The 12,482-nt window shown below is 41.4% G+C and overlaps 1 protein-coding gene across 1 annotated transcript in view; it reads right to left on the bottom strand.

Moving 5' to 3' along the window:
• Positions 1 to 12,482, bottom strand: part of LOC311039258 (disco-interacting protein 2 homolog C-like) — a 93,573-nt gene that overhangs the window by 57,279 nt on the left and 23,812 nt on the right. Inside the window, 5 exon segments of the mRNA XM_084048990.1 lie at positions 4,426 to 4,623; positions 6,282 to 6,401; positions 7,049 to 7,195; positions 8,200 to 8,322; positions 9,815 to 10,126. Coding sequence (XP_083905116.1) covers positions 4,426 to 4,623; positions 6,282 to 6,401; positions 7,049 to 7,195; positions 8,200 to 8,322; positions 9,815 to 10,126 — 900 coding nt within the window.

Genomic DNA, 12,482 nt, shown 5'->3' with positions numbered 1-12,482 from the left:
GCAGAGGTTAAAACGACCCCAAACATGTTTGAAAGTGAAATATCCCTTTAACATTAAAGAACATTTGCCTGTGTGTGTGTGTGTGTGTGTGTGTGTGTGTGTGTGTGTGTGTGTGTGTGTGTGTGTGTGTGTGTGTGTGTGTGTGTGTGTGTGTGTGTGTGTGTGTGTGTGTGTGTGTGTGTGTGTGTGTGTGTGTGTGTGTGTACAAAGCCGTTCCACACATGAACCTTATGTGGGACATCATGGTCACTTGTGTGAGCAGCTGTGTCTGTCCTCTAATGTGAGGTGACATGTCTTTATCCGGCGCCTTGGGCTTTTACACTACACCTGTACAAATGGTCCATTTTTTCCTCTCTCCTTTCAGTACTTTGTTTAATTAAAATGTGTGCAGGAATATTTTCAGCTGTGAGGGTGACACAAATGTCCTATACCTTTGTGTGCAAAGGTACAGTAGTTGGTGCGGTCATTTGGTACGGTCATCTTACAATAAATGCACAAAATAGCCTGAAAAGTCTATTTAAAAAAAAAAAGAATGTTTAAAAAGAAAAGAAAAACACAACACGTCATTGTATGTTTTCTTTAAAACCTTGAAAAATGAGTTTTCATTGTGATGACTAGCAACTTAACCCATTGATACCTGGAACGCATCTGTGTCACTTTAGATGTCTTTGGCTATTCAAAAATAGCAGATATACAAGCTCATAGCGCGGCACCGAGTGCCGCGCTATGAGCTTGTATATCTGCTATTTTTGAAAAATCGTGATTTTTCTTTTTTTTTATATTTGTTTCCGATTTTTTTTTAGGATTTTGAAAATGTTTAGAAGCGGCCTCAGGTCTCAATGGTTTAAAGCGTATTGATTGATTGATTGATTGATTGATTTATATCTTTATTGATCATGAAATAAAACCTTATGTCACATGTGACATACATCTGACCCACCACAGCAGCAGACAAGACCTACAATCACTCTCCCCCCCCCCCAAATCTGGACGTGACTCCCTTGCACTTGACAACTGCCGGCACAGTGACAGGCTGATCAGGCTCTTTCATGGGCAGTGTGTGACGCAAGACACAAGAACGTGAGCAACGCACCGATTGGGTAGTCAGGGATGGGCAACATGCTGATTGGCTAGTCAGCTCAGACGTAAAAACAGGGTCAGAATTTATGCTTGTAACTCACAGCTTGTGCAACTCGTATCTTCAGTGCTACACTAGGTAGGAAATGTAGCCGTCTGTTTCTCAGACTTTGTGAAACCTCTTTGTTGAAAATATTCCTGCACACATTCTAATTATATATTCACAAGATATTCCTACAGCCACAAAGCTGTGTTACACACAGACAGTGGTGGACACAGTATACTCTAGTAAATACTCAAAAGTATAAATCACAAAGAGCAGGGTCCAGAAATTGTCAGAAATTGTGAAAATAGCAGATCTACAAGCTCGCCGCGACACGTTATGAGATTGGCTATTTTGAAATAGGGCTTCAGTGGTTAATTCATAATTTTTTTTTGTAAATTTGGGCAGAGATGGGAAAAGTAAAAGACATTCTGTACTCGAGTAGAAGTACAATTACTTGAGTAAAAAACTACTTTGGTAAAAGTAGAAGTACTCATTCAAATAATTACTTGAGTAAAAGTAAAAAAGTACAGGCTCTGAAATTTACTTTCTGAGTAAAAGTAAATTATTTTTACCGGATGTTTCTGTGCATTAAACTTAAAAGATCCCCACCAAACACACGTTTTAAAACAGGCCCAACTTATTAAAACATTTTATATTTGAAAAAATGAAAAAAGTAAAGTAAAGTATACATGATGTGAACATGCACGGTTATCAGACTTAATTTATCCTTCAACTTCTAGTTTATGCCCCAAAATGACTGGATATACAGGTTTTGTAGCAATTTGTAGCAATTGTAGAAATATTAGACCTTAATTGTCGAATGTTTAAGCATGTTCTAATCATATATACTTTACTTTAGACCAGGGGTCTTCAACAGGGGGTCCGGGACCCCTAGGGGATCCTCAGAGCTACTATAGGGGTCCGCCAAATCTTTGTGTGATCTACAAGCTCACAACGCCTCTCGCTGCAAGGCGTTGTGAGCTTGTAGATCGGCTATTTTCGGCAGAAGTTTGGTGTAGGGGGGAAAGGAGCAAATCAAGTACTAAGTAGCCTATTGAAGTTTTAAGTGGTTAAATGTCTGAAATTAACACAAAAAAATAATTTACACAACACTGATGACAGTCTATGAAGCCATCTATGAAATTGAGTTTAATCTGCAACACAATTTCATACAATATGTAGTGGGGGTCCCTGCTTCATCTGTCTCTCAGCTAAGGGGTCCCTGCTTCATCTGTCTCTCAGCTAAGGGGTCCTTGCTTCATCTCTCTCTCAGCTAAGGGGTCTTTGCTTCATCTCTCTCTCAGCTAAGGGGGTCCCTGCTTCATCTCTCTCTCAGCTAAGGGGTCCCTGCTTCATCTGTCTCTCAGCTAAGGGGGTCCCTGCTTCATCTCTCTCTCAGCTAAGGGGTCCCTGCTTCATCTGTCTCTCAGCTAAGGGGTCCTTGGCCTGAAAAACGTTGAAGACCCCTGCTTTAGACCATTTCCCCCAATTATCTTTTTTACAGTTTGAACAAAATAGCCAATTTTACATTGAGGTACCCAGATGTCCATATAGTGCCACACTATTACCACACTACAGACAGAAAGACACACACACACACACACACACACACACACACACACACACACACACACACACACACACACACACACACACACACCACACCAAGAGATGGCATTAACAACTGTACTGTACTTCATTCAAACACAGCAAGTGAGCCTAGACAAGCCTACTTCAAAAGTAAACGCACGCGTCGCGCGCGCACACACACACACACACACACACACACACACACACACACACACACACACACACACACACACACACACACACACACACACACACAGCTTTTGCGATGCTCAGGCTGACATTATGCCGCTCGCACGTTATGTGCTTGATTTATCAATCGACACTTTGTGTTTGGTTTTATTAAGATGAACTTACCTAATGATGCTGCAGAGGTTCAAAGAGTTTAAGGCACTTCTAGCGTTGATACAAGACTATAACCGATGACCGTGTTGATCCAAGGCTAATGCACTTCCACAGTACAACAATGTTTAAGTCACAGTTGAATGCTTTGGCCAAAACCTGCGATTAATCCACGTGTTGTTGTTTATATTAATTTGTCTCACCGGTATACACACACACACACACACACACACACACACACACACACACACACACACACACACACACACACACACACACACACACACACACACACACAGCTGAGTCTTAACAGCTCGTGATCAACAAAAAGGAACTTCCTCTAAGGACTTCAAAATAAGAGCCACTAGTAATAATTGGTCTCCTTAGTTTTATTTTCTTGTCTACTAACAGAAAGTATTATACTCATTTGTAGTAACGTTACACACCGAGCTATGTACGCTGGTCTGGTGCGCTGGTACACAAGAGTAGGTTATGTTTCTTTGATCTGCGCGCATTAAACATTAAAAATAAAGTAACAAGCCTGTTTTGAAAATGTACTCAGTAGAAAGTACAGATACTTGTGTTTAAATGTAACGGATAAAAGTAAAAAGTAGTCTGAAAAATAAGTACTCAGTAAAGTACAGATACTTAAAAAAAACTACTTTGTTACAGTAACGAAGTACTTGTACTCCGTTACTTCCCATCTCTGAATTTGGGATAGAAATATAGTGGAGTAAAAAGTACTATATTTCTGTATGAAATGTAGCAGAGTGAAAGTCATCAACTTGCAAAAACTAAAAAACAAAAATGGACTCAAGCACAGTACTCAAGTAAATGTACTTAGTTACTGTCCACCACTGGTAGTGGTTACTTATGTGCAAATGAAATGTGTCTGCACCAAACTGCAGCTTCCACAGTGGGGCTAATGTGGCTACATCTGTAAATAAACAGAGCCAATCCAGCTACAACATGTACTGTATCAATCAATCAATCAATCAATCAAACTTGAATTACAGTATAGCACGTTTAAACATGTAGTGTTGCTGTTAATACGAATAATCACAGAAGCACCTGAGAGGAAGTGGACTAAGGAAGGGGAAGAGCCAAACCGAGTTCCTGTTTCTACACAAAAAAGGAGGTGGTGTCCCCAGAGGCAAAAACACAACAAGAAATATCCCCCCCCTTTTTTTTTACCCAATGGGTTCCCAGATTGAGTCAAAATATACACGTTAAAAGTATGCATGTGCATGTGCACCAACATGAGCACAGGACATGCATAACATAAAAAAAGGAAATGAAGAAAAATCGATAAGGAAGTACACTCACTTAATGATTAAAAAGCCAGGGGGGAAAATAATGTGTATCATGATTACCGTATGTGAGCACGTAGAGGGGTTTCCCGGCGGTGTCCAGGCTGGTGAGACAGGGGGCTTTGGGGGAGATGGTCCCCCAGCGCTGCAGAGCCGCCTCCAGGGACGGCGGCCAGTTGGTGACCACACCCAGGGCCTCCCCTCGCGCCGGCAGCATCTCTGCCCCCTCCGGCCGCGGCTGCTTGGGATCTGGCTGCTGGACTGGAGACGGAGAGCCCACATAGCGTTACATCGGTTATCAACATCACATGGATTAAAGCAAAATGAAATCTCACGTCTGAAAACGTTTGTATGACCAAGTCCTAATGTGCGATTTGTGATCTTAGCCAATCAGGATGGAATATGAAAAATCTGACAGATCCGTTTGGTTTAATGACTGTATAGAGATACTGTGTCGCGTGATGTTTGGACAAAATATGTAGGAGTAATATAAAACATTTTTTTTACAAAAATCAGCCTCCTGGTGGCGCTATAACAGGCTGATCTGAAAAATTGGGGGCAGAGGTTCTGCTCTGGCATCCAGGGAATGTGTATGCACAGTTTCGCTGCTATCGCGGGCCAACAGTGCTGGAGATTAGCTGACGGACATATACACACACACCCCCACACACACACACACACACTGATGGACGGACAGGGTGCAAAACATAGTCTCAGCCATGCCTTCGGCCTGGTGGAGACAATTAACACAATACGTAACATTATGATGTTTTAGTAATATTGTTCCTGCTGTTCTACATACTACCAACCAGGTGAAGAAATCACAGATTGAATTTGAAGCTTTAACCATGGTTTTTATATGAAATATCCGAGACTATCAATATTTTATGGAAGATGCTTCTGAACATGTTAGTTTGACCACTTCAAATGCTCTTATCTTAAAATAATGACTGAAAATAGCCCATCTACAAGACGCATTGAGAGCTTGCAGATCGGCTATTTTCGCTGTGCGACATGCTTCCATAGAAGACATGCTGGCTTCTATGGAATCCAAATGACTGAATTCAGTTGTGGTGACTGAGAACTTGAATCCATGCATACACTGCTTTTATCACTTCCTCTGACTCTGTCGGACCATCTGTCCAAGTTTGGGGGGGTCTGCAAGACCCTACTCCCTACTGGGCCTCATCAGAAATTACATTAATTTAGTTTGTCAACGTTGCCAGTTAGAAATATTAATCGTCCGAGAGCCAATCCTGGAGCAGCTGTTATTCCAAGATGGCATTAACCCTCTGATCCTCCTACTACCAATCCCCTGGTGGTGGTGTGTGCAATTTGATGTCAATCACACTCATCCTCATCCAAGCAGCCACTTGAGCTGGATGATTACTTGGTGATACTGTATAGTGCTCTAGTACTCCAGACTTAATGGTCTCAGTCTCCACTATAATTGAACTTTTTTTTCCTTCTTTTTTTTTTTTTTACTTATGTCCTCGAACCAAGAGGACCAGGGAGTGCATAGCTTCTAGACGTTGTGAGCTAATAATAACACATAAGTGGTTAATCGATTACTTGATACAGTATATGTTTTTTGGGGGGGTTTTAAGATGTATTTTTGTGCTTTTGTATGCCTTTATAGATAGGATAGTAGGTTGACAGGAAATGGGGAGAGAGATGGGGAGTGATATGCAGCAAAGGCCGTCGGGGTCGGGACTCGAACCCGCAACAAGCTGTCAGGCTACATTGGAGTCTAGGTGCCCGGGCCGATACATATGTTTTTTAATTAAAAAAAAATGCGCTTCTCCATAATTCGATTAATCGAAACATTTATTTATAGTTGAATCCCTAACTTGGTCTGCCAGAGCCGGCAGACTAACAGCACAGACAGACAGACACACAAACAGAGAGCTCAGTCTAACCCTCTAGAAGCTCGTCAAAGTCGTCCACAAAGAACTCCCTCAGAGGGGGTCTGCGAGGCTGCTTCAGGGTGTTCACCAGCTGCTGGATCTTTGCAGACACACGACTGCTGACTGGCACACCTGGAAAACACACGCACGCACGCACGCAGGAGTGCACACACACACACACACACGCGCACAGACAGTGAGTTCCAGAAGCTGATGTTTAGCAACTTTCTCAGGAGAAAGGAATTTGCCAATTATGTTCACTCACATTGTTTCTCTTTCTCTATCTCCAACGCAGAATCATACACAGGGTGGAGCAGATAAGATTTTTGCACGCATGCACGCTCACACACTTGCTGTGGTAACGTAACTAAGGCCATTTACTCAAGTACACGTTTGAGGTATTTTTACTTTACTGGGGTATTTCCTACTCTCAATACTTTATGAATTATTTCTACTGCACTACATCTCAGAGGCAAATATTGTACTTTTCCTCCACTACAATTATTCGAAAAGTTTAGTTACACACGCACGCATGCACACACGCGCGCACGCACGCACGCACGCACGCACGCACGCACGCACGCACGCACGCACGCACGCACGCACGCACGCGCACACACACACACACACACACACACACACACACACACACACACACACACACACACACACACACACACACACACACACACACACACACACACACACACACACACACACACACACATGCACACACGCGCACGCACACACACACAAACACAGTAGAGTTAAGGGCCTACCGTCCCCAGTCTCCATGCGTTCTGCGTTGCCATACTTCTGCGTGTTCCTGGCAATAGTTCCCATGTTGGACATGTGGTGGCGCTCCGGGCGGGAGTGGGAGGAGTCAGACGAGTAGCCAGTCACGTCAGGAGGGGCTGAATGATTCTCTGTAGGAAGACAGAGAGACAGGTTTTAAACCAAGTGACTACAAAACATTGATGCAACACTGCTGCCATTTGTTTCAAAGGTTTATCCCAAGCCAACGTGGATGTATAACTATTTCTGACAGAAAATGCACAATTCTTATGGTTTTGTAAGGTAGTTTAGTTTTTGTTGCAATGTAACACAGCTCTGTTTAAACATTTATTTTTCCCTTTTAATTGTACATACATAGTTTTGATAGATTGTTTTGTTCAACTTTTGCTTTGGCAATGTAAATGTATGTTTTCTCATGACAATTTTTAGTTTTTGTTTGACTATGTTATGCCAAAAATAGGGACTGCAGTTTGGAATTGGCTTACACCAAATCAAGGCAAATTGTGAATGAGTTTTTGTCATGTAAATGAATAAATAAAAAACCTACAGTAACAGAAGTGACGTTTGTGTACAATTCACCAGTGAAGTATAAAAGAGAACTAAAGTCCACTGACTTTGTTTCATTGGCTGTTTATGAAGTAAAACATAAAACATACTTGTCAGCACTATTTAACAAATAATTATAAGTAAACGGTGGTAAAGTAAATGGTCCTACCGTTTTTGTTTTTGTTTTCAAACTGTTTATATGATGTTTTGCATAGTAGTGTATATTTGTCTGTCATTAATGTTTCGATGAATTGAGCACAAATGACCCCAATGGAAACAAGCCATAGGCTTTCTTGGGTTTAAAATCCTCTTAGCAGACCTTCTATTGAACTGTACTTTCCTGTGCTTTTTTTTGCAAACTGCTAATAAAGTATTCAATCAATCAAACAAACCTATACTCATTAATTCCCCTTTATAGATTGAACAAAAAATATATTATTGTTTCCCCATCAATGTAATATAAAAGATAGTTAACCTTTTCTGATAACCACATCACAAGCTTTTGTCACAATGTTATTTGTGATATACTATGTACGGTATATATGCAATTCAGAGATATTGCCGCATTTCAGAAAACCATGTTCCCTACCATCAGACTCCAACGGCGGGGGCCACAGCATGTCGGAGCCAAACTCACAGGAGCGCCTGAGGGACCCTCCGTTCTCTGCCACACTCAGAGCCCCCTTCCTCTTCAGAGACAGGTGGCCTATACCTGCAGGGACATGTATTGTTATTCTTCTCAAACATTCTGTTTAGGCCAGTGGTTCCCAAAAGTGGCGATCCCAGGGGGGGGGCATCAAAATCAGTTTAAAGCCTCACTATGTACGTTTTTTTTAAATGAATAAAATGTAATTTTGTCCAATCTGTATGGTAGATTATGTTAACAATAACGTATACAATTGGGGTGGTTGTATTTTGTCTCCCTGATCTTCTATTGAGACATTTAGATTGTGTCAAAGGTTCAAATCCAGGGTACAATAGGAAAGGTACATAGTGCTGCTTTAACTATTTTAACCCTACAACATCGGCTATTTGAAAACTGCAGATTTCCAAGCTCACAACGTGTCACATAGTGATGTGTTGTTGTGAGCTTGGAGACCTGCCATTTTCAAGAAAATCTTATAAAAAACGTGAACACAAATATTGTATGGGGGGGTCCTTGGCACAAAATATTTTCAGATGGGGGTCCGTGACCAAATACCTTTTAATGCGGGGGGTCCTTGAAAGATTGAGAACCACTAGATTTAGGCTTTTCCAGCGAGATAGGACATAAGAGGGTGCAGAGAGGACACATCCCGCCACACAGCCAGGTGAGCTGTGTGCACTGAATTCAAACTCGCGTTGCCATGACTACGTCTATGACCCCTGGCAGCGTCACCAAGGTGGCCCACATACACGTTTAATATAGAGCCCGACCGATGCCAGATTTTTGGGGGAGATGCCGATCCCCATTTTGTCAAAAAGTTAAAAGAATTCCACTACACTTGAAATACTGATATTTGATTAAATATACCTGAGCAAGCAGGCCGGTTGAATTCTATTCTATTAGTTCAATGGTAAAAATGTCAGCACTAGCGCAGGAAACCAGGTTCAAATCCGGGGTAGAAGAGAAAAGTTACATAGTGCAGCTTTAACTTATAAGCAAACAGATAAATAAAACACACACATTATCATAATGCCACTGTAATAACAAGAAAGAGAAAGAAAGAAAGAAAGAAAGAAAGAAAGAAAGAAAGAAAGAAAGAAAGGAAGATAGGGCTGTCACGATTACAACATTAAGTTAACTCTTAACTGTCATACAGCTAATTGTGATTAATGATTTAATTGTGTTTTTGGCATTGAACATTGGAACATTTAATTTCTGTTTGCCTTTTAGGCTACGTATTCGAAAAACGCACAGGGCAGGTATGACAAATAACTTAAATATACAAATAAATGACTGACATATTTAATCATTATACTTTCAATTTGTTTTTAAATAGCAGAAATAGCTGACCTACAAGCTTGTAGATCTGCTATTTCTGCTTTTTTAAATATTTGAAAATGTATTTTCAACATGGGAAACGATTATGACAAAAATAATTGCGATAATCTCAAATAACTGCAATCAGACGATTATGTAATAATTGTGACAGGCCTAAATATAAAGAACAAACAAACATGAAGCAGTAAGATGCAAAGAAGCATTCATCATCATCACTCACCGTGGTGGGACTGCGACAGGAGGCTGTGCTGGTGGTGAGCCTGGCTGAGGTGAAAGTGCGACAGGTGGTGGTGCGAGTGCGGCACCAGGTGCGAGTGCGATATGTGCGCGTGCGCCAGGTTGTCGGCCAGGCGCCCGGCGTTGCCGCTCCCGCCGCTCTGCGTGGACGACGAGGAGGAGGAGGTGGAGCCCAGGTGGGCGGGGCCCATGGGGGCGGGGCGGCTCATCCAGTGCTCGGCCACCGACATGTCGTCGCCGGGCCCCGCCTCCTCCTCGGAGCCCGACGAGGAGTCCGAGCACAGAGGCGACAGGCCTGGGTGAGGAAAAGAGAAGGCCTTTGTTGAAAAGAGGAAATGGAACAAGGAAAACGGCCCACAGCAAAGCATAACGCACAACCTACATAACAGCCATAACATAGCCGTTAACTGCAATTTACAATTTAGGCATTTAGCTTTTTTAGTTTTTTTGCCTATTTGGCTATGTCATGCCAAAAATAGGGACGGCAGGTTGAAGCTTTTGTCACAATGTTATTTGAGTTGCTATGTATTATGCAATTCAGAGATATTGCATAACAATTTACAATTTAAGCATTTAGCACAGTGATTCCCAAACACTGGGTCAGGACCCATTTGTGGGTCGCAGACACATTTTTATGGGTATATCCCTTTTTTCTCATTTACTACATAATAACAAAAAGACTATTTCAAAAGATAAACATTTTCAGAAAAAGCAAAGAGATTTCAAAAGAAATGTCATAAATACATTTTAAAACATCAAAGAATTTCTGTACATCTAAAAGAACAACTTTAAAGAAGTAGTGAAAATAGACGATCTGCAAGCATCAAGAAGTGACGTGTCGTGAACTTGTAAATCTGCTATTTTCACTAGTTTGGGTCCCGGGGAGAATTCAAATTTCTCTATTGGGTCTCGAGCTAAAAGGTTTGAGAACCAATGATTTAGCAGACGCTCTTAACCAGAGTGACTTACAATAAGCAAGGTAAATGCATACATTAAATGCAGAGAGACAGTGTAGTGCCTCAGTAAACTAGGATCACAGGTAAAGCAAGAACCTAGCATCTGTCTAAATAACATGCTATCTAGATTCTATTTTAAGTTGTGGTCAAGAAAAAACAAGTTTATGTAACAAAAATATTGAAAGGTGCGCTAAGCAGAGCGAAAATCTTCACCATGTGTCATGCCCTAATAATAATAACGATATAGAGCATAGCAGTGGCGGCCATTTACCGGCGCTGGTTCCACAGATAGAAAGCCCATTCATTCAGCCTATGGCAATTTCCGAAAATATTAATATTCATTATTTTAAGCCTGGAACCAAGACATCCAGGCTCCTGGTGAATCATGACCATAAAACATTTGATTCTGTGTCAAAGAATATTTGAAAACCGCAAAAAAAACGCAAAGTTACAAAGGCAAACTTAATGTTTTTACTGTACGTACAGCCATGAAAGCAGCGCAGCATGTCATTAATAATAAACTTAATAATAATAAACTTTATTTGTATAGCACCTTTCATGATATGATATGCAGTCCAACAAGCTTTACATAAAAAAGAGATCAACAAAAGAAAAATAACACAATATTAAACAAGATTAAAAACAACAAGAACAAAAACATGATCAAGAACAAATTCTCCCTGTTCTCTCTCATGCACATTCATCGTCTACCTTCCTTCATCTTTCTTTCAGATTTCTGTCATGCAAATGTCTCTGTGATTCCTCGCGTTCATTTTGTCAGTCAATCTGCACCACGTTCGCATTGTGAGTCAGTCGCAAGAGAGGAACTCATTGTCTACCTCCCTTCATCTTTCTTTCAGATTTCTGTCTCGTGCAAGTGTCTCTGTAATTCCTCGGGTTAATTATGTCAGTCAATTTGCACAAGAGGAACTAAGCTCTAATTACGGCTACACCAGTGTGAATGTGTGTGAACATTAACCACTTAAACCCTATATGGCTATAGAGGGCTTTATACTAGTGCTTCTGTTTTCGCTCTACATTAAATATTTTTGCTGGAAAATAGCAGATCTACCAGCTCTCAACGCGTCACGTTGTGACGCGTTGAGAGCTGGTAGATCTGCTATTTTCTGCGAAGGTTTTTCCCCCCGAATCCGGATGCCGGGCCTTAAGTGGGTTAAAGCCTGATTCATACTACGTTGCGCGACCTACAAGCTCGCAACGCGCAGCAGATGCGATGTATGGTGAACTTGTAGGTCTGCTATTATCAGCCGTTCTCGGCGTGCAACAACACCATTGCGCCTTATAAGGCTCTTGTGATTTGGGGGGGGGGTGTACTGTAACTTCTGTCTACGGAGGTACAGGACAAAACCTAACAACGACATTTAAACCTCTTTCACAGACTACAGTGGGTGTTGTTACTGTAGTGTTATTATACTGAATTGCTTGTAATCCCTTTTGCTTTTTAAAACTTCTCATCCCCCTAATGCAGTTTGAGCCAAAGGTCCAGTACCTCATTGTGTGTGTGCTGACTCTCTTACCATTTCTGTGGCATTCTCTGGAGCTATCGCTAATATGCTGCTGATGCCTGAGGATTTTTGTGTGTGTTTGTGGGTTTTTCTTTTTTTGTTTTTTTTTTTGGGTGAAATTAGTGTGCCTCGGTCAGCATCTAAACGGCTGAGAGGAGCAGACATGAGC

The sequence above is a fragment of the Gymnoscopelus microlampas genome (assembly GCF_963454915.1).
Source record: "Gymnoscopelus microlampas genome assembly, chromosome: 22".
NCBI classification, from domain to species: domain Eukaryota; kingdom Metazoa; phylum Chordata; class Actinopteri; order Myctophiformes; family Myctophidae; genus Gymnoscopelus; species Gymnoscopelus microlampas.
The sequence above is the reverse complement of the archived record's forward strand: the minus strand, read 5'-3'. Positions and strand labels throughout refer to the sequence as shown.